The following is a 24,109-nucleotide window of genomic DNA, read 5'->3' on the forward strand; positions in this document are numbered from 1 at the left end:
TGACAGGATGGACCCACAAGTAGGCAACCAATCTGAATCCTGGTTCTACCACTAGCTTACTGGCTGACCTTGTGAAAGCTATTTGCAGAGGTAAGCCTTAAGTCTCCTGAAATGGCAATAATAAAACATTACCTCCTAGAGTATAATGACTTAAGGATAAAGCTGGCACTTAGTAATATAAGTACTCAATAAGCTGTTCTTATTATTAAGAGCACCTCCGGCACCACCACCAAAGAAGTACTTACTGTATACTCTAAATACTAAGAATTTTAATGGCGATAATAATAAAAATGATTTCAAAACTATTTGGTATCCTCTATTAAGCACTTATGTCAGGATAGCCACTGTGCCTGAGCCATGCAATATTCCAATTTAATCTTCCCTACAACCTCAATTTACCATTATCTATATTCTACAAATAAGAACACTAAGAACACTTGAATCATTTACTCAAGGTTTCCCAGAAATGACTAGACTGGGATGCAATACATTGTTCTTAATCTGACAACTCCAAGTTAGGTTTTATTAGGCCCGTTGTGTAGAGGAAAGAACTAAAGCTAGGAGGTACTGTATCACTTACATAATATCACACAATTAAATAATGGCTTAAGATGTAGGTATCATTCCAAGATGCCTGTTTTAAAAGTCTACCGTTCCTATGATAGCACTGACAGTATTTTTCCGTAATAGTGTACTTTCTCATGTACACAAGAAGTCAATGTTTCTCAATTACAACTCATTTTCCAAATGTCACAAGTTCCCTCTGCAAACACTGACATAGAAGGTCAATACAAAACAAATTTTAAATACCTGATAGTCTGAGGTCATGATTAGTCCACCTGAGGTAGTGGTAGGAGGAACAACTCTCACTTTTTTCAACGGGGGTCCCTGTGTGTGACTGCTGTCTTGGTTCCCTGGGTGGCCAGTTCCATTAGTGTGGTTATTGCCCTGCTGCTGCTGCTGGTTCTTCTCAATTGGTTAAACAGAAAAACAAAGTTCAACTCAGGAGGAGAACAAAATACAGCCACATCAGAAATGTCACGAAGGCAGTCAAGAATACAACACTGCCAACTTGTACTTTAATACTTACTTTGTCTCCTTTGTCATCAGGTTCTTCTTCTGTTAAAAATTCTCGTTTTGGGTAAGGGATTTGACAACCGGCAAAAACACTGATTACAAGAAAAAAAAAATTGTATGCTATTTGGCATCTCAAATGCTTCACTTATTTTATTTTAATATGAGATGAACTCTGTTTCCACATTTGCAAATATAAGTACCTTTCATGCAACTATGACAAAATGAATTTTTCTTCCAATCGGTGACATTATAGCAGGCCATATAATGGTCTTTTTTGTATAAAAATTATCAATAATCATCCAATATGACTCAACTTTCTTCTTTTACCCAAAACTTACTCTGCTATTACTACAACAAAAATACAGATTCCAGCTGAAATTTGTCACTGTTTAAAGACAATTTTTTTTAATACTACCTTCTATATTTAAAATAAAAGATAGTATAGGGAAAACAAATTTATTTGGGAACAGTATTTGTGATTTTGGAACACAAAACTATAATTGCAGGCAATAAGCCATCTCAGTGAGTCTAAAGGAATTACAGCATGCATAATCAACCCTGTCACTGAATAACTGTATTACTGCTGAAACGAACATGATCTACCTTTCATAAAGCAAGAGAACAGGAAGTCCTCTTAATCATAAAGCTCCTAAGTGACACTTCAATCAGCAGAGCTCAATTTCTGCTTGTCATAAGGATTTCCTTGTGTCTCCATCAAAGAGAAAGGGCAACTTAGGGTTGACAACTAAAAGAAAAAAAGCTTTAAAAAATGCCATTACACTGTTAAATTCATAAATCTATCACTTACTCTGATGTAGGAAGTGGGTCTTCTAAGAAATAGGGATCCTGCATAGCCTGTTCTGAGGTAATTCGCTTTATTGGGTCCATGGTAAGCAACTTCTGAAGCTGAAACCATAAATCATAACAACATTACTTATTAGTTCTTATAGCTACCTGTTAACACATATGAGAAAGAATATTGTTTGAGGAATGATACCACAAAGTAGACGATATTTATTACTGCTGAATTAACAATGAGAAAATCCTAATTATTGTTTAATGCAGCAATTCAAATTATAGTAATTCTAATATTATTTCCTTTGATTCTCATCCAAAGAATAACTACATTTATGCCTTGTCTAACTAAACCAATGATCTTTTCTCCTTCCTTCTCTAAATTGCTTTACCCAATTTATAATAAGACTAAAAAAGGAAACATTGTTCTAACACAAATGATACACTAGCCATATGTAACAATGTAGATTTAGATCCAATTTAAGTAAAATGGAATTAAATTTTTAAAAATCAGTTATACAGTCAGAATTTCAAATGCCAAATGTAGCTAGTTACTACCCTACCTGGGCAGTGGAGATAATCGTAAAATGTTCTACTGAATAGTGTCAGACTAGTCTAGATAAATATGGTAACACACAACTTGTAGAGACTGTGGAAATAAATTGCCTGGTTCAAAATATTAGTGGAGTGACATTGGGCAAGTTACTTCAACTCTTTGTAATCTATCTGTCAAATGGAAATTAAAAATGGTACCTACTTTCATAGGTTTATTTTCAAGATTAAATGAATAAATAGAAAGCAATTATAATGGTGTCTGCCATAAAGAAAGCACTATAAATATAAATGCTATTATAATTATTATTGTTACATAAAGAAATGCCACGCAAATATGAAGATTCAGTCTTCTATTTTAGTTAAAACATAGTTAATTGAAGGCTCCAAGAACTAGAATATTTGAGTCTAGCATTTGATGTAAGTGACTGTAAACTGTGTGGTCTCACAATTTATACTCTTTGAGCTATTATAGTTTTTTCAGATTTAGCATGTAGTAGAATCACCCAGAAGACTTCTGTAAACAGATTGCTGGACCCTGCTTCCAGAATTTTTGATTAGCAGATCTGGGCAGAAGCCCAAGAACCTGCATTTTCAATAGGTTCCTAAGGTAATGTGTGAGCTGCTGGACTGAAACCACATTTTGAAAGCCAGTGAACTAACAGACACATTGAGATTTAATGTGAAATAACAGTTTAGAGGTTAAAAGGACATAAATTATTTAAAAACAGACAAAACATTGGGATGGCGAGATTAAAATTTTATTTTAATGATCTGATATTCCAATGGAAGCCCAATTTTATTCTTAAGAGTTGAAAGGGAAAACTTGGATTTGCTATTTGCAATTTCCAGCAGTTTAATGGGAGTATAATGGAGTTTTCAGATGGGCCCACTCAAGATTTAAAGACAGGTCACCCCAATAAAAATGACAAATTATCAGGAAGGTGTATCTCTCTCAAGAGTTTCAGGGGTGATAGTAGTGACAGTCACCTCAGACTACAATGAGTGGCAAGGACTATGGATGAATAAAAGTAATTCCTCCAAATCATGACTTTCAGTCTAGCATCACTGTCATCATTTTGCCACAATAAGTCATTAAATAATTTTGAAGAATCTAACTTTAACTTGCTAATTTGGGTATGGTTGTAAGTACATTAGAATATACACCATTATTTGAAAAAATATACTGGTAACATGACAGGTTAAGCAGTGATTTTTAAATGGTTGAAAAAATATGAAATATATAAAATACAACTTGTTATAATAGCAAGTAGAAGATATAGAAAGCAAAAGCAGAAGAGAAGAAAAAGCAGAAATAAAAGAAATGTTTGCCATCAAACCTGGTTGCTATAAAGCCATGTTCAAACCTTTTAAGGTTAAAGAACCCACTTAAGGGGCAGTTGTGGCTCAGTGGTAGGCTGCTTGCCTGGAATGTGTGAGGCACTTGGTTTGATCCTCAAAACCACATATAAATAAATAAAGGTATTGTGCCCATCTACAATTAAAAAAAAAAAAAAAAAAAACCAAAAAACTCAACCACCACCACCACAACAAAAACAACTCATTTAAAAATACTTGGGAATAAGGAATGAAGAATTTTAAGTCAAGCAAAATAGAATCTGCTTCTCCAAATCCCTTTTGTATATGTTATAAACCTGTTATACACCCTTTTTTGAAAACATAAAACTGAAAACCATTATCAATTATTACAGTGTAGCAATGAAAATTTCATTGTGAACATATTTAGGTTAAATATAATCTTGTCATAAATTACCTTGCTAGTAAGATTCATTTAGATTCTAGATAATTCTTCATTGCACACTGATAAATATGCCACCTCTCACATTCTTCCAGAAAAAGCAAATAATGCATAACAGCAATGAACTTCTAATACTTAAGTTTATCAGAGATATCTTAGGAGTTAAAAATTTTATAATCAATCTTTCAAGAGATTAAATGCAAAATAACCTATAGAAGTTATTGCTGAATAGAGGGAGTGTTCGGTACTTTTATGAAATTTTAAAATACTGATAGAAAATAATAATAATTTAAAAAATGTTCTTGACAGACTTGTTATAATCATTACCTTTATAAAAATCTAATGGGATTAAACATTAGTTTGTCAAGCCAGATATGAGTTTGGAAAAGTGAGTGTTTTGATGCTTTTATTGGTATGCACAAACAACACCCATGTATCATTAAAGAACTCTTAACAGCTAAGTAACCTATATGGTTATTTTATATAATTTATATAATGGATCAAACAAAGCCTTAGTTTGTGCTACTAGATAAACATGGGAAATTCATTTCATTAGTACTGTTATCTAAAGCTTACCAAGTGGAATGCTTTACTATCTGGTTTTACTTTGTGTTTTTCCATATACTTGATAAGACTGCAGTTGGTGTACCTGAAAGAGAAATACTATGAAATATTTACATTAGATTTGAGGTTAATTTTAAATTGCCTAAGATCCTTCCAAACAGAATTTCTTTGATCAAAACTGATATATAATATTAAAAGTAGCATTACATCAATTTTGTACTTCATTCAGTATCCACACTGGTCACTTCTGAATGAATACCAATGATTAAATGCAAAACAATTTCATGAGTAACATACTGAACAGTATTTTCTCACATAAATTATATTTTAACAATTATTTTAAATAACACGGTCAAAAGTTTAACTTAACCTTACCAGTAAGTTCAAAATATAATTTTTACGAACTAGACTTTCCCAATTGTTGGACTCACATTGTAAATAAATGAAATATTGAAATATTCATTCTTCTCTTAGTAAAACTTGATTAAAATTACTACACAACTACATGGATAGGCTAGTGGCTCTTAGCAACATTGTTTAATCTCACTTCTTTAGCTTGACATTTCCAACTAATGTTGAGTTTCCAGAAAGTAGTAATGAATTTAATCTTTTTCTCATATGCAAATCAGCCAATAATTTTAGTCACTATAGTATCACTTAAATATCTTAAGAAATGAAGACTAACATCATGAAAAATATGTATTTGACTAAGCACAGTTACTTATTAGAGTAATTTTATGTTGAGTAATCTATTACGTTGAATATTCAATTTTATACTGAGTATTCCAGAAAAGAATCAACAAAGGGTCCATTTTCTTTGCAACTTACGTATTTCTTCTGAAATCTTTCATTAATGTTGAATGTTCGGGCATCTTTTTTATATCTTCCCAATCTTTATCTGTGAAATACATTGATATATTTTTATGTTGCCTAAATTCCTACTGTTAAGAATTTTAACAAAGGTTATCTCCATTTCATTACATTTCCTTACTTTTAAACCTTTTTGAAAGCCCAGACTTCAAATAAATGCTCAGAAACAGCAAACATCTTGAATAGTAAATATACATTGTGATTCCTTTATGGCTTGAGATATCTCTACTTACAATTTAAATTTTAAACTGTCTACTTTCTGTATATTTTACTATAATCTGCCTCAATTTTATCATTCAGAAGCAATGTTATAAATCCCTCCTACCTCTGTGGCTTTTAAATACACCCCTCATTAATAGTATAGCCCTCCTTTCACCTTATTGAACACATTGCTTTCCATTAGCAATCAAGGTAAGCAGTAATTGTTTGCAAAACAGGGTGGGATACAACTATTATATTACCCCATTTTTGTCCCATCATCCCAGAAGTGGAACATACATAAAAACTAATACATAACATATAACATAAGTACATAACATATACTTATGATAATATATTATAGTAATATTAATGTAATATGAGCTCTAGATTTGATTTCCAACCTACTTTAATGCATGTGTCAATTTTACTGCAATATATACAGAATTGAAACTTGGGGGACTTAATGGATTAACAAGTCAGCTGGCACCTTGGGTGGTTCAATATTATCACTCAACACAACCTGAGATATGAAATATGTTTTGGTTAATTTTATTGGTATTGGAGTTGCTCCAACATGCTAGATAACTTGTCTTCTCCCTTACCGTCAGTGGGATGTTACTGAGAGCCCACTAGGTGCACAGCATTGTACCAGACAGCTAATAGAACCTTAATTTATTTATTTTTTGGTGGGCAGAGGGGTGTAGGGGTCTTTTTTTTGGCAGGCTGGGAATCAAACCCAGGGCCTCACGCATGCTAGGTAAGTGCTCTACCACTGAGCTATAGCCCCAGCACTACCTTTAGCTTTCAAATGGCCTTTAGAAGTTTGTTTTTGAATTTAGGGTTTTTGCTACTTAGACATCATCACATAAAAATGTAAACTAAAAATATGCTTGAATTCCTGAATGGAATTTTCTCCTTAACTTTATTTCTTGCTACAATTTCTTTATTTGCCTACTTTTAAAGCAAGAAATATTTACGTAATCTTCTAGTTTTCTCTCAATTACATACCTCCTATAAAAATGATATATCTGTCATGTAGGCACCTTCCTTATCACTTTCTGGCTATGGGACTGCTATAACAAGCAGGTGGTTTCCTGACCTCAGTTACTTCTCTTCAATTAATTTTTACATTCCACTGCCATACTATTCTTTCTAGAACAGAACATAAGTCATGTCTCTGATAATCAAGAATTTACTAAGGATTCTCACTCATCTGTTCATCAGATCTAAACTCGGCTCCTTGCCTTTCAAGGCCTCCTAGAAACTGAGCCTACCTTAATTGATTGTTGAACCTGCATTAAAAAGCATCTCTGATAGAGACCTTCAGCACCCTCAAGCCCCTCACCACTTTCCTTTCCCTGTAGGCCTCAGAAATCTGAATAGACAAATTTACAAGCACCAAGAAAAGGCTATTCCTCTCTATCTACTCAAACCAAAACCATTTTTAAAGCATTCTACTTATAGCAATACAATGAAAATTCCAATCACATCTGCTATATCAATATCAGTGTTTTCTACTTAAGATAGTGTCTGATGCATGGTAGGTTCTCAGTAAATAATTAGTGAATAAGTAAAATTCCTATCATAAAAAGTGGTCTTCTAAAATTGTTGAACAATTTTAAAAAATGGCAATATCTAAATAGTTACTCTTCATTTATTGATAACTGATACCTTTATTAAGAAGAAATATGGAATAAAACTTCCAGATACTTCTGTATTAGTCTTGAGTATTAGTGACCTGAGGAATATCCCTAATAATATATAATTCTATTCAGTATTTGACTAGCCAAAATTATTTTTGGTGTTTAAACAAATTTTCCTTATTCTGGCCCTGTGAGCAGTTTTCAGTGACTGATGAACTACCATTCTTGGATATAACCAGGGTATGGATATAGTTGGAAAGATGTAATGCTGAGGATGGGACATCTATAAATTTTCTCCCTGCTACAAAAAAAAGAGTAGGCTAATTTGTCATGTAGTAATATGACTTATACCCATATTCTGACTGTTCTAACAGATTACTTTAAAGAATATTTTTATTGACAAAGGTTAGAGAGCAAATATACTATTACTTGATATAATGTGATTGTGCTAGTGCTCTACACAGAAATAATTGTCAAGATTTATATTCAAATGCCAAGTAGTAGCAGCATTAAATGCTGCCAGGAAAAAAATTCTATCATTAATTTTGGAGTTTCTGCTGGTAAGAATAAAATGCATCTTTTTAATATAGATACTGCAAATATTTTATCATTTAAAATATCAAATAACAGAACAAAAAAGTAAAACAAAAGAAAACAAAAACACTCCTCAAATTCAGGAAAATAATTTCATGTTAATATGTGAATTCTACAAATTTTGTTATTTCTACAAATTTTTGATAAATGCAGTCATAAAAACTAAGACTGGAGTAAGAGCAGCTTTCATCAGCCAAAAATATACACCTTTCCAATGAAGATATCTAAGATCAAATAACAGTGATTTAAAAACAAAAACAAAAACATATTGTGTACCTGCAGGAAATCCCATTACATTGAATATTCTGTCCAGCTGGTCATGGTGATAAGGATTACTAGTTTTGATGTCCTCTTGCCGACAGTGAAATATTGGTTCTGACGTTAGTAGTTCTGCAAATATACACCCTATAGCCCAAATATCTTTAAAATAAAAAGAAAAAAAAAAAGGAAAAAAGGGGGGGGAGGAAAAAAGAAAAAGTAGGAAAATAAAGTGGTTCTTTCCAAAAGAAAATGCATTTTTATTTTGGTGGGGAGCTGTTTTTTCCTTTTTTCTTCCCTAATAAGTCATATTAATTCCTAAGCAATGTAATTACTAAATACCATGGAACATTGTTTGTAAATACATATTCCCATATCACCCACCCAAATTTTTCATTTCATACTATACTGCAATCCTACCTAGGGACTTTATTCTAAGCCAAATAAAATTTATTAGCTGGATTTCTGGTGAGTTTTAAATGCCCCAAACATTGCCTTATATATGAAACGCATACAAAACTCCACATGGGACATGACAACCATAAACAAATAAAGCTAAACAAAAACTAAACAGAAAACCCAAATGACCTTCCAAATTGGGCACCTGCTAAAAACAACAGGCACAAATTTTTATGATAAACTGATTTTTTCTTTATCTTCTTTACTTGTTAATTTACAAGGTCTTAGCAAGGTACTATGCCAAGAAGAAAAAGATAATGTCTGACCTCCAATATTCTAATGGAACAGTATTTCTATTTAAACAGTTTTTCTTTCAAAGTATTTATTTATGCTGTAGCAATATCTGCTTCTGTAGTGTCCTCATTTGCAAATTTAAGTATTTAGTAAGTAGGACCAAAAATTTGGAATAAAAGACTATCTTTAAAATGGGTACAAAGGCTATAAATTAAAAAGAATAATTAAAAAGAATTATTTACAACAGCCAGGCAAATGTATTTCTCTATATATAACTAATTAAGTTTCCTTCATTCAAAAGATATAGCCTTACTTTCTCTCATGTAAGTACTAAAAAGAACTATTAATAAAGGCAAGATCCATATGCCAATTTACAATTTAAAGCTGAAAAATCGGTTAAGAAGTCTTAACAAATATCTAAGTTGTCAAAGTTATTTTCCCTAAAGTAAGTACAATGTTGTGTGTACAGCAGATACTCAATAAGTTTCTGAGTGATCCAAATAAACAGTGATAAATATAAATAATCATAGAGATAAATTTTTAAAAGTAACTAATTTATTGAAGTTTATTGTTAATAACTACTACTTAAGTAGGAAATGAGAAAAATGTGATTTCTAAATGAGAATCTCTAAACTTCAAAACTAGAAAACATTTAATGTAAATTATATTTACATTTTAAAGTTATAAATTAATCATTTATTTACATAAAGATTTACACTTTGACTACAAGAAAATGGTTTTTAAAAAATTTTTTCTCATCAGAGAACCACACTAGCCAATAATCTCATGTGGAAAAATCTCATAAAGAAATTCAGGCCAAGTTATTTGGTTTGTAGAATCAGAGAGTAAATGTGAAAACTAGTTATTTTGTGATTATTCTTTTTACATGGCTGCCCCATATAAATCTGACCTTTAAGAATCTTTTTTTTTTTTTTGGGGTGTGTGTGTGTGTGTGTGTGTGTGTGTGTGTGTGTTGGGGATGAACCTAGGAGCTCTACCACTGAACCACATCCCCAGCCGTTTTTATATTTTGAGACAGGGGCTCACTAAATTGCTTAGGGCCTCACACTCACAATCCTCCTTTCTCATCCTCCCAAGCTGCTGGGATTACAGGCATGTGCAACAGCACCAGCACCTCTTGAGAATCTAATCAACGGCCAAATAGGCCAGCTAAGTAGGATTACAAAAAGGGATGATGGGTTATTTTTCATGTTTAAAACTCGACTTATAGTATACCAATATACACTAACAATTTGTCTGGTTAGCTACTAAAAATCCCAAAGAAAACATAAAATGTAAAGGAAGATGAAAGAGTAGTTATCTTTAAAGCTATACTGCTTTTAAAATAAAAAAGTAAGAAAAAAAAAGCGGTTATCTGAACCTTGTTTAGCCCTACCTCAATAATTTTTCTATACATTTTCTACCCTTCTCTTCTTTGAAATCCTGATCAAGACAATAATCATGAACTTTGAATCAGCAGATTAGTCTATTATTTTAGACAGATGTCTAGTTTTTGCAAGTTGATATCCCCTTCTTAGCTTGCTTATATTTTTCAGATTGTGTAAAATTCATGAAAAAAATCTTTTTCTTGCTAATTGTAGCTGCCTAACTCCTTCCAAAAAGTCTTTCCAAATTAGAAACAAATAAAGCCTATCCACTTCACAAACTTTATGATGTTCCTATATACTTATTGGGCTCACTAGGCAAAACAGATAGTAACTGTCATCTTCTACATACCCAAATTGGGGTGTGTGTAATATTTTAATCAATAGGTATGTTAATAGCAAGCTTTAATCTTGACAAAAGGGAATAAATTTTCATTTCCCCTATTTCGTATATTTCTCACTTAGCAGAAAGTAACACATTTGTGAGCATTTAGCTCTCTAAAGACAGACATCAGAGCTTAAAATTCCACATCTTTTTAACTTTTAAGGTTGCTTTAGTGACAATTAGACAATCATTGTAACCCTCTTAACAGAACTCTGAAGTCAAGCAAACATAAAAATAAAAACCAAAACATTCAAAACTGAATTAAAATTTGTTCTCAGGATTATAATGTTTACAGACTTATTACTTCCTCTCATTAATAGTTCAGCTTGTAACCCTATACAATGAATGAATGACCAAAGCACTAAAATATGTTTAGAGTAGAGGGTAGGAACACATTAGTTTTATGTGTCCAGACCATATCTGTTCCGTCTTAGCAGTCTTCAGTTTAACATAATTCACCAAATTCCAGAAGAAATTTAATGCTTCCTAATGATGCTGTATGTATGTGCAAATTATATGCATGTTCACTAGGGTTCTTCTATTAGCTGCTCATACTTATCAAACAGGGAAACCAAAATGCTAGTGAAGTTCTTGGTAGGAAGTGTTAAAACTGGTGTGGGTAATTTGTTGGTTACTTTACTGAATGAACCTTTACTGAATGAATGTAGATAATAGAAATGGAACTATATGGTAGAAACTGGAACTAAGGAAGAAATTTCCTTTTTTTACTTTTAAAAACCCCTATTAAATGGCACATATATGATTTCTCTCAAACAATAAAAAAGCCTAACATTAATAAGATACCTAAATATATTTTTTTAGTCAATGTTTTGACAGAAGGAAAGTGTTCTACAAGATTGATCTTGTTAGTGTATTATTCCATCTCTTTGGTTTAATGACTTAGCTTACAGTTCAGGTTCAAGGGACAGGAGGTGGGGACCACCCCGATGAAGAAACGGCATTGACTTTGGTTTCAATCATTTGCAACGAAGTGGGTTCCCTCTGCAACCACCCTACCATAGAAGGCAGTGTTTAGCTACAGAACTTTCAGAGCTGAAGGAGACCAATGAGTTGATTGAAGCTAAATTCCTCTGTTTGGAAAGTGAGACTAAATGATTAAATAAATGTCTTACCTAAACACACTCCCCAAGTAAAACTGTTAAGACTATAACTCAGACTGGTGGTCTTTGTTACTACCACTGTTCAAAGATGACATTGTTTTATGCATATATTTACACAATCTTCTCAACTAGATTGTAAAGCTCTTAAAGGTAAAGCCTATCACTTGCATTCTTACTGTCTTTTCCTATGTTAAGTTTAAATAGTAGTTACCCATATTTTAACACTGATGACAAGGAGGAAGAGGGAGAAAAACAAGAAGATAGGCCTTTCCTCTCCCAAATTATGCAGCAATTGGAACAAGACAGTCTATCTTTTTTTTAAATGGTTCTTATATATATATATATATATATATATATATATAAAAACATTAGGATTCATTTTGACATAATTATAAAAGCATGGGATATAATTTGTTCTAATTAAGTCCCCAGTACTTTCTAACAGCTGATATTTTAACTTTCTGGCACACACCTTGTGTTAAAACTGCTGGACTATAGGACATGCTGGTGAACAAGAGGGTATCTGATTTTTCTTGATGTTCCCCATAAAATATAAATTTCTTAGAAAAAAACAAGAAAATAATTAAATAATGAGCCAGAGCCCAAAGCTTTTGAGATAGTATATTTGTTACTCAATTTAAATCAATTCAAAGTCTCAGGTGTTCAGTCAATTGGAGTTAAAATTACACCATCAGTTCTTTATTTGTATAGTCTACTAATTTATCTTAACAAAAGTAATAATGCTTTGAAATACTCATCCTAGGTGAAAAACTAGCTTTGTATCATGTTACTTCACATATGCAACTTAAATGCATTTGGAAGACACTTGCAACAAAGATATCCAAATGGGTTTATATAGTAACATGTATTGAAAAAACAGAACTAGCTTAAATAATTCTTAATTTTCCTTCTAACTGATTTAAACAAATATCATTTTGGAATAATTTTAGATTTATAGAAAAACTATAAAGATAGTACAGAGAATTTCCATATCGATCTACCTTACCTTTGTATTTATTTTTCTATAAAATAAAATGTGATCAAGCAGATATGCAGATTAGTGAACATGTTGGATTCAAGATTAATTGGGACAATGATCACAATCACTTCTCCTTTTCCTTTCTAGAGGCTATATTAAAATGATAGCAAAATCATAACAGTTTAAGTCCATAGTAACAAAAAGGACAAGAGGACTATCAGAGACAAGATTCATTCACCTAAGAAAGAAAACTAAGTTCTTTAAAAAAAAAAAAAAAAAAAAAAGTTTGTGCTGCATACCAGACAGACACTGGCTTCTGGTGTGATCAGGTAGTGAGGTCTATGTGTTTGGTGGACTCTAGATACCATTCAGAGTAACAAAGCTACTAAGGTAGAGAAGTATAATGGGGGAGGATGGGACTACCTCACACTGTGGGATCAAGGAAGTTCTCATGAAAAGGCAGTATTTTGACTAAGGTCTGAATGAAAAAAAGAAATGCAGAAACCCATTTTAGGCAGATACATATAAAAATGTTTCTGGGCCAGGAGTGGTGGTGTATGCCTGTAATCCCAGTGGTTCGGGAGGAAGAGGTAGGAGGATTCCAAGTTCAAAGCCAGTCTCAGCAAAAGCAAGGAGCTAAGCAACTCAGTGAGACCCTGTCTCTAAATAAAATATGAAATAGGGCTGTGGCTGTGGCTGTTGGCTCAGTGGTTGAGTGCCCCTGAGTTTAATCCCAGGTACCACCCCCAACCACACACACACACACACACACACACACACAAAAGTTTCCAGAAGACGGAAGGCAGAAGAAATAGTTCAATGAAGGTCTCAGTCTACTGAACTGTTGTTAAGTAGGAAGAACAATTTGTACTTGAAAATACCAGCTACAAGGCCTCTCTTTTGAACAATTGGTTCCCACCTCCCCGCCCCCCACCCCCCACTATTACACTGGACTGCCAGGTGTATACAGCTTGATCCAAAAGTTGGGGGAATCTGAATGGTCTTTTAATGGTCTCAGAGCAAAAACCTGGACATTCCAACATTTAGGGTTTCTCTGGGTAATGGGAACTAATTAACCCCATTGGATAAGCCTGAAGTACGATCACCAATAGAGGAGCCCCATGATATAAGTACAGAAAGTTAGCAAGTGGCTTTTAGTAACCTGATTCTTAAATACAAAGAAACAAATTGAAGGTCACCAAACAGTTAAAGCTTGTCATATGGAAGGAAGAGGTCAAGGTATCAAGGTATATAGTGATGAAAGAGCCTATAAAGAAAACACGGATTATTACTCTGATTATACTATAAATTACAACCAACAAATGTATACAGATTTTTCTTTCCATAAAACAAAACAAGATACCACAAAATAATCAGAGAATAAAGAGTTCCTAGAAAAGAGAAAACAGAAAAACATGAGAAGAGTAGTATAAAAAAAGATTAATCCAAGAAGTTCAACACATGAAAATATTGAGTTTAGGTGGAGAAAAGTAGAAAATTAAGAAATTAAAGTACTACACGAGAGAATTTTCTAAAAGCAGATTATGGACTTCAGATTATGTACCCACAAAGTGGATAGCAAACCTATAAAATGTAATGATGAAAAGTCCTCGTTGTTTTCAGAAAGGAAAATTCCCTCAGGTGACCCACAAGTGATTGAGAATAAAAGTGGCATTCAATTTCATTAGTTACATTCATACCAGAAGTCAAAGGAGAAGTAACAAAGTTCTGAGGGAACATTATTTTGTGTCTATAGTTTACAAGCCTCTCTAAATACTAAACATAATAAAGGAATTTTTCAGAAAAATAAGAATTAGAAAATTTACCTGTAAGATATCAACACAGGTTACAGGAGAATACAGTACAGAAAAAAGGTATGGAATCATGGGATCCAGTACAAGAGATCCAACACAGAGGGAAAAAAAATGGAAAAGCCTGGATGACTTGGAGAACAGCCAACTGGACTGCCAAGAGAGGACTCCAGGATAGAGTTAGCTAATAAAAGAAAAATGGTTTTTGTTCCATCCTGGAGAATACAGAGTAAGTTGAAGAGGCCACAAACAATAAGGGTTGGGGGGTAGACAAAGACCATAAGAAAAAAATTCAACCAAATAAAAATGTCAGTAATGAAAATGTAGTAGTAAAGGTGGTAAATGAGTATTATATTCATAATATTATATAACTTAAATATAAACTACTGGGAATTATGTTAATAAACAGAGAAAAAAATGTATACACTGATAAAGTGATGATGATGACGATGACCACTATGATGACAACAACCATGATAGTACTAATATTAGGCAAGAAGTATAAGAGCACTAACTTTCTACTTCTTCATCATATGTAAGTAATCAATACCATCAAATAAAGAGAAATGGATTATGATGTCCTAATTTCTACTTTCTTTCCAAAATTGTTATGGTGTGGATATGAGGTGTCCCCCTAAAATCTCTGTGCTAATGTAGGTATATTCAGAGGGAAAATGATTAGATTATGAGATCTATAAGCTGATCGGTATATCCTCATTTCATGTGGTTAACTACAGGCAAGTGGAGCTAGGCTGGAGAAGGCAAGTCCCTGGGGTCATTCCCTGGAAGGGCTCATCTTCCCCACAGCCCCTTCCCCCTTGGCTCCTCTCTCTCTGTTTCCTGGCTGCCATAAATGAAGCAGCACTCCTCCACCATGCCCTTCCACCATGATGTTCTGCCTAATCTTGGGCCCAGAATAATGGAATCTAGCTGACTACAGACTAAACTTCTGGAACTATAAGCCAAAATAAACTTTGCATTCTCTTAAGTTGTTCTTGTTTAGTATTTTGGTCACAGTGATGAAGAGTTGACTAACACAAAAATCTTTTCCTTAAATTTTTGGGGAATCTTTTAGAACTAATATTTTGTTTAGTAAAAGAAACATTTGTCTGAAGTTCAAGGATTTCAAAATTGTACTGTTTTCTCTTTTCAAGTAAAATGAAACATAAAATGTTTGCTTAAAACAGAATGCATAATATGACCCTATTTATTTTCAAAAATTTTGAATATCTATTTTTCTATACAAAGAGAGATGTGAAATAATATACTCCTAATGCTAATGACAGTATTTCTTAGTAGTGGAATTTTGGGTTAGTCTTTACTCTTACAAAAGACATGGAATTTTAATTAGTTGTACTCACCAATAGCTTTGGTATAATGTCTTGCTCCAAGAAGTAGTTCTGGGGCTCGGTACCAGAATGTTACAACCACTGGATCCAAATCTGCTAAAGGCTTCAGAGGTGAATTAAATAATCGGGCAAAGCCCATATCAGCTGTAAAAAAGAAAACAAACAAACAAACAAAAAGTTAAATAAATCGATTTTTACAAGTCTGATTAGTTTAATTTGCCACCATTATTTAGTAAGATATGGAAAATTTGTTAAAATCTAGTAGGGAGGGTGGCCATAAAACATCTTACTCTTTTTAGAAGTCTAAACATAACACAAGTTTGAGATATTCTTTCTTTTCAAACTACTGTCACCCAGCTTTTCAACTGGGATAAAGACAAGCTCTGCTGCCAGAGGTCAAGAGAGACTCTATTTCTCTGGGCAACTTTTCATCTACCATGTCACCACTAGGGTCAGGATTGCTGAGATGCATTTCCATTCTTTGTACTGGTCTCATGCATTGTTAGAGTAAGCTTTCCATTATTTGCATTAACAAGCCTGTTCACTGGTGTAGTTAATCAGAAGTTGACTATGAAGTACTTTAACACCACTACACTCCTCCCATTTTATTCAGGTTAATTTCATTAACTTAATTTTAGAGATCGAAGAATTTTTTCAAGCTGAAAGACCTTTAAAAGGTCATCTTATTTCATCATCTCCTTTTTCAATGAGGAAACTGAGGTTCACGAAATCATAAACTCAAACCTCAGACTGATACTGACCTTAGATATAGTTCTTGGCACTTAACAATTTAACATATAACATAGCTGTTCAGGTATGGCTGTTTGTCCTGCTAAACTATAATCTTCTTTAAGGCAAAAACTGTGTCTTTTTCATTTCTTTATTCCTAATAGTGTCACATACAGTGTCAATTCACGTAGCTTTTGCCTAACACAATCTTAATGACTACTATTCACACCTCCTATTCAAATATTTTAAGATTCATCCACTAGTGGATAATTTTACTTCTATTCTCCTAATAAAGATTTTTAATGAAGTAGGCACTCCTTAAATTAACTTAATTATGGAGGGGGAAATAATTAAAAATTTTGGAAAAGAAGTAAAACCATGAGTCATATTACTAAATCCTGGTTTATAAAAGAATTAACAGCTCCTAAATGTGAATGCATTAGGATGTAGTGTCACCTGAACTTGCCAAAATCTTATGCATTACATAGAAGTATAATTCCAAACTAGATTATTTTATGGTATTATATGTTTTCCCAAATCATACAGTAACACATTTGTAACCACTCTTTGGCTGGGTCTTCTCTATTTTGCTTGCTTACTTGAACTTGCATTTGAATTTGATGCCACCAAATTGAATTGGACAGATTCCTTTAAAAGCACATTTGATGACTTGAGCATTTGATAACACAGGATGAATAATACTGACAAAGCCTAATTCTCAAATTCCAATGGTGTGGAGTACACTGAAGAGCACTAAATATTCTCACAACTAACAATTTGCAAAGTTTACATTATAAAAGAGTATTTCAAGTGTCTAATTAAAAATGTAAAGTGAGATTTTGGGGGGATTTATAAGGGGGGATAGGGGAAAATGGTTACGAACACCCAAGTTCTTCTGTGTTGTTAAAATGGTGTAAATCAAGTTATAAACTCTAATTTATATTAAATGTTGCTACAAGAACTAGTAACTTTATTATATGCTCTCACAATCCTACAGCCTTTAAATTAATTAAAGTAATTGAATTACTTTCTTCTACCCACACACGAAACAAACTAAATGTAAATAATAAACACAACTTAGAAATGACAAAAAAAAATAACCAGTTAAGATAAAGAAGACTGAGCTATAAGAAAAGATGTTAAGATCAAAACACCTATTAATTTTTTCCCATCAGGTAAAGGACTACCAGACAGTCTTGTCAGAACATAAGGTTCTGCACCTATTGGGCCTCATGGTTTTCCCTAAAGTTTGTAACTCCTCATCTAGATGAGGTCAACAGAGGCATATGTTCTCATCTAATTTGGCTCAGGTAAATACGACGAATGGTAGAATTAATATTCTGTATGCCCTTGTGGTTCAAGGTGAGGGTGGCCTCTAACAGGGATAGAAGCCACTCACCTCCATAGGCTATGTTTAATGAAGGCAAAGGTTTCTAGGAAACTTGTACAACTTGTTTTATAATTAGAACATTCCAGTCTCAAAAGATTGTCTGACACCTTTCAAGAGTGAGAAACATTTTTCACTTTTATGTATACTCTTTAGAAATGGTTTGGATCATATGGAACTACATGAATATATGCATATTATTACAGCAAAAAAATTAGAAGTGATACGCTGCCTGCAAAAGTTTTAAAAGAGTGCTACACTGTGACTTATCAAAGATATAACATACCAATTTTTACTCTTCCTCGCTCAGGACCTTCACCCATAACTAAAATATTAGCAGGTTTCTGTGGAAACAAAATAGTGTTTTTTTTCAGTAGACAGTAGTGTTTTGTTTTTTTTAAATAGACAATATGCCCATCAATATAACATAAATCCACCTTTCAAAAAAACCTCATTTACTTCAAAATTAAAACCAAATATAGGAAGTCACCAAAGAAACTATACATGTATAAATGCAAAATAGTATGCAGGATTTCACGAAGGCCCAAATGTAGTGGTGCTTTTCTCCTTGGAGAACTAAGTCTTTTCGTGGTTCCCTTATTAGCCTAAGCTTTTTCACTACTGTGGAGAAACTTACAATGCTGATGTTCCTTCTTACTCTTTCTATTATATAAAATGTTGTGTGGCTTTAAGGAGAAAAGAATCTGCAAAGATCATTTAATACAAAGTAGCAAATTAATTACAGGCAGTGAGTCACCTGATATCCTTTTTTGGAAAAAGCAAGATATGCATCTATGTTTAAATAAATGCAGAGAAATTTAGTATGTAAAGGCTACCCCCTCTTCCAGGAGGAAGAGCAGGAGACAGAAGAATGAAGGGTGAGGGAGAAAGGGAAAAGGCATTTGAATTTCCTCCCCCAAAATTCACCCCACTAACTATTTGATCTGACTTTAATTCTAGTATTGTGCTAAATACAATTAAAACTAGATTAGAATGCCTCTTCACATAATTAAGAATTTTAATGAAAACTGTTCAGAGTAGTAACCATTTCACAGGTTTACCCAACATTATTTAGCAATAACCCCTATGCTATTACTTGTAATCTATATATACTTTTTTACCAATTACTAAAGATCTAATTTACTTTTATAACTAGAAGAGATAATGCTGAAATGGCAGAGTACAGATTTTTCTTTAACTGTTAAAACTTTTATTTAATGATATTTGGAAAATTTTTGCAAGATTAAGAAAAACAGAAAATTATATACAGACAAAATATAGAACTAAGTTTAAAAAGTTCCTAAAAATAAAAATTAGAACAAAAGCTATCAAAGTGACAGAGGCATGGATGAACTATTTGAAAATTTTCTTTGAATGTTTTCATTATGTTTATTTTTATTTTTATTAATTAAAATATTATTTTAATTCTAATTGGTCCCTCTCCACCTCTGAATAAGATTTATATCTTGCAATGGGATTCAAGGCAATTGCAAACAAGTTCTCAGCAACTCCAGCCCTATACCTTTCACAAATGTCATTTTTATACCATGACCCAAAGGACCTTTTCTGTGTTCTACTTAAAATTTGGTGCACCCCCTTAATGACAGAACAAATAAAAATATTTTGAATATAAACTGTTCAACATAAAGTCACATATAGTTTTATAAAACGTTGAAGTCTCTTTTAACATATCTCTCTTTTGTCCTATCACAAATTACACATCTTTCATAAAGTACAAGTTAATTAACTGGTGATTAATTTTTCTACCACTGCTATGATCAAATTTTTTAAGCATTTCAGTGTTTGATCCTGAAAGATTACCTCCATATATGACAAACACACACATACATGACATATCTCGAATCCTATTTTAGATAAAGTAGGGGGGGAAAAATCTCACTTTCTCTCTCTCTCTCTTTTTTTTTTTCCCCAAAACTCATCTTATTTATTCAGCAGCAAAGCCTAAATATGAGAAGCCCTTGGATGGCTCCTATTGGTCAGGTTAGCACTAGAAAAAGGGGAAGAATCCTCTGACTTTTCACTTCAGATTCCTTTCACTCTAAATTTACTGGACTGAATAAGTTCGCACTGTTAAAGAATCAACAGATTCTTTGTCAAGGTCCAGATTAGTATTGGGCTTTAGGGACAAAGCTCCAGTTAATAAATTAAAAATTTCTTTGCTAAGCAACTCACAGCATAAGCTAAAGCAGGTCTGAAGGCAAAAAGCCACCTAACCAGCATTTCAGATTTCTCCCAATCCTACCTCTGCATTTAAGTGAGCTCTGATTCAGTTTGAACATGCTTATAGGCATAAATCAAGGAGAATAGTCTTCTCAAGCTTTGTTTTAATAATACTATAAACAATGGGTCCCTCCTCAGGTTATTTCCCATGAACAAGCCATTATAGTCTGATTTAATAGAGAAATCTAAGCATTATTTTCTTTTTTTATCAAAGTAACACATGGAAATATCCAGAGAAAAATGCAGGAAAAGCCCAAATGATCATGACTACTCTGATCAGTGTTTCTGTGTTATTGATTAGTAAATATTGAGCAAGGCTTCAAAAGATTTGATACTGTTTCAGCACTAATATACTAAAACAATATTTTCCAAGAAAACTAATTTCTTCATATAAATTTCTTTCCTTTTCTCTCCTTATGTACCAGTAGCAGAATTTGGTAGCAGTTTTAAGATCTAGAACCAAAACTTCCAAGTGCAATGAAGCAATTAGTCATAACCATTATTATTATTTACCTTTGGTAAATAATATCTGATCTTCTACATGCTATCAAACATAACCACCTTGAGAGACTCTACACAACTTTGCTGGTAACATTCTGATGTTAAATTTTACTTCATTAAATTATATTTATTACCACAGAGATCAGAAGTCCAATATGACTTAAAAGCATTATAACATCATGGCAACATCTTCAAGTATAGCTATGCTATGTACAGAAATGATTACAAAACATGTGCTACTGTCTGCTGAACAAAGATATAAATTAATGATACACTATTGTCTGAAGCGATGGTGTCTTATTTCTCCCAGGAAGAGAACCAACTCTGTTTATAATGAAAAGAATATGGCCTTATTTTATAGTCTGATAGCTTTTCTTCTTCTATTTGTTGGTGTACTCCCCCTAAATCATTGATATTTCCTAAAATAGATGTTTGTATTACAGAAACAGCATTCCTATATAGGCATTCTGTGTACTCCAAATTTTATTTTGCTGAGGGAAAGTGCACTGATGATTTTGGCAAATTGGATTCATTTTAGAGGTCAATCCTGACAGTACAGAGTTCTACCTGCAAAAAGACAAAGATTGGGCTGATTTATCACAACTATATGATAATGGCACAGAGGTAGAGAACAGTGTCAAGTTAACTGGAAGAACTTTATTCTAGGAATAAAATAGCATCTTCATAAGTTTATTAATGGGGCAGAGTAGACTACCAGTTAACAGGAAAAGTTGATTCTTCCTGGATCTGACTGTGAATAAAAGATACCGATTCATGAAAAAAAAATCACTATATTAGTGCTCTCTGAGGTTTGTTCATAATCAAATCTTCACAAATATTATCCACAACACAATTACATGGCAATCTTTCTAGATATTCCATGATGAGTTTCAGTTTGGGCTGTGAACCATTTTTGTATAGGCTAAGTTGAGTGTATCCTTTCTGAACTGCTTGCAACCAGATGTGTTTCAGATTTTGGATTTCTTGTGAATTCTGAAATATATGCATAGGATGCATGTACCTTAGTGATTGGCCTAAAAGTTATGATGCAAGATTTCCTTATGTTTTATGTATACATAAACTGAAGGTAATTTTATACAATTTTTAAAGTATTTTATGCATGAAATAAAGTTTTTTGTTATGGAAATTCCCATGTATAATATCATGCTGGCACTCAAAAAGCTCTTTATTTTGAAGCATTTCAAATTTAAGATATTCAGATTAAGGATGCTCAACCTGGATTACAATATATATGAAAAGAATCAACTAACTCTGATACATATATATATATATGAAGTCCCCTACGAGATTCAAAAGCAGGCAGCAAAGTCTGAAATGGACACATACTTGGTAATTAAAAAATTATTTTAATGAAATTTTTAAAGAGTTAAGTTACAGGGTCTGGGGTTGTGGCTCGGAGGTAGAGCGCTCACCTAGCATGCACGAGGCACTGGGTTCAATTCTCAGCACCACATAAATATAAAATAAAGACACTGTGTCAAAAAAAAAAAAAGAATTAAGTTACAGATAAAAATCTAGAAATCCAGTGAATGTGGTCTCTTAAGTTTATAAATTTTTATAATAAAGATTTTTTTTAACCTTTTCTTTAAGATTGTGATTTTTTTTAACTTATAATACTAAACTTTAGTAGTATTGCTGACAACCTTTAAGCTAAAGGAGAAATTATCACCTTCCAGGAAAGTTATTTCTTTTCTGCCTTTCACTTAAATTTAAAGGGAATATAGAATTAAAAACCATTTATATCTGCTTTGTGATAAGACAGCATGAATGTTATTGATATAACAGCCAACTTCATCATCTATGGTATGAAGAGTACTACACAATCATTCATATTTTTACAGAATTAAGAGGAACTGTGGAATTAGAGATAAACAGGCACACAGACACTTCCTGCCTGAAAGACATCACAATCTAGACTAAGCAGGTGGTGTAAATTCAGGCTAGGAAGAACTTCAGATCTGACTGAATGGAAAGTAAAGGACAAGGCAGGGTGCCCCAAGGACTCATGAAAGCCCTGCATGCAATGTACGCAACAGCCACAGAGCTGGAGCTGTATCCTCCACAAGAGCACAAAGGGAGTATTTAGAGTGTACCACACACTGACAGTACTACTCAAAAACCACAGGGATGCTGACTGGTTTTGACTTATCTAAGAAGTCCTCTTTCAGGGAAAATAAGAATGAGATTCTTTGTCATCTTCAAAGCAAATCAAGTTCATGAGCATAATACTGCTAATAAAAGATGACATTTTCTTTTAATAACTTCCACATATTTTCATTGTATCCAGTCTACATTTGTTTCCATCTACTTCTTATTAAACACTGTGAAAATGGCCTTTCAGCAAAATATTTTTCACTAGAAGTATTTAAATTAACATGGTTCAGACTATTAAGTTTAAAAATTCATGGGTTCAGAGTTTTTCAATGTAAAAATTCTTAAACTGTCCTTTTTGGCAACTGAGGCACAGCACACTAGTTAAAGTGCTAAAAGATCAAGATGAAAATATAACCTATTTTCACTAATGCAAAAATCATTTACTAAGTGTTGCAGCCTAGCACAGGCAATATTTGCTTATTAAAAAGGGAACAAAAGTGTATAGAACAGACACCACATGGCAATTAAATACACTTTTAAATATCCAGGTACAGATATAATGTATTTGTTCCTAATAAAGAATATGCTTGAGTGCACATACTAATATGTGCATATACATATATATGTATAAATACATGTTCAAATATATATTTTCTAAAAAACAAAACTACATTTGCTCAAGTCTGATTCACTTATTGAATTTTTGTAAAACTGTGAAGTTCTATAATACAGTTTAAACAATCTCTAACAAAAGTTAAATAAAAACAAAGGGATACACCTTTATACCACAATTTATCATATCTCTAAATTAAGAATTGTAATGCAAAAAAAATAAGAGAGCTCATGTATAATGGCATAATTTGGCGTGAACATACTTTATACACAGAGTTACGAAAAATTGTGCTGTGAATGGATAATTATGAATGTAATGCATTCCACTATTGTCATGTATGTAAGAAAAAAGAGTATTACAGTTATAAACAAACAAAAAAACCAAAGGGATAACTGTTATTTGAAGACTAGAAAACTGAACAATATTAAGGAGACCAAATAATTCATCTTTTTTCTTTTTTTTTGGTACTGAGGACTGAAAGCACAGG

The 24,109-nt window shown here is 32.8% G+C and overlaps 1 protein-coding gene across 25 annotated transcripts in view; it reads right to left on the minus strand.

The window, feature by feature from the left end:
- The window catches only part of Cdk8 (cyclin dependent kinase 8), a 220,935-nt gene that overhangs the window by 122,271 nt on the left and 74,555 nt on the right, over positions 1-24,109 (minus strand). For 19 of the 25 annotated variants that reach the window (XR_013423247.1, XR_013423245.1, XR_013423243.1 and 16 more), the window contains 8 exons: positions 18,439-18,496; positions 16,049-16,180; positions 8,332-8,475; positions 5,576-5,645; positions 4,760-4,832; positions 1,886-1,983; positions 1,091-1,169; positions 811-969 (listed from right to left, as the gene is read on the minus strand). Coding sequence is in view for 12 of the 25 variants with exons in the window: in XM_078015573.1 (XP_077871699.1) it covers positions 811-969; positions 1,091-1,169; positions 1,886-1,983; positions 4,760-4,832; positions 5,576-5,645; positions 8,332-8,475; positions 16,049-16,180; positions 18,439-18,496 (813 nt within the window). In the remaining 13 variants the exon portion in view is untranslated. The remainder of the gene's footprint in view (positions 1-810; positions 970-1,090; positions 1,170-1,885; positions 1,984-4,759; positions 4,833-5,575; positions 5,646-8,331; positions 8,476-16,048; positions 16,181-18,438; positions 18,497-24,109) is intronic. The other 6 variants (XR_013423250.1, XR_013423249.1, XM_005342041.5 and 3 more) reach the window with 5 other exon arrangements.

The sequence above is a fragment of the Ictidomys tridecemlineatus genome, chromosome 6 (genome assembly GCF_052094955.1).
Source record: "Ictidomys tridecemlineatus isolate mIctTri1 chromosome 6, mIctTri1.hap1, whole genome shotgun sequence".
NCBI lineage: Eukaryota > Metazoa > Chordata > Mammalia > Rodentia > Sciuridae > Ictidomys > Ictidomys tridecemlineatus.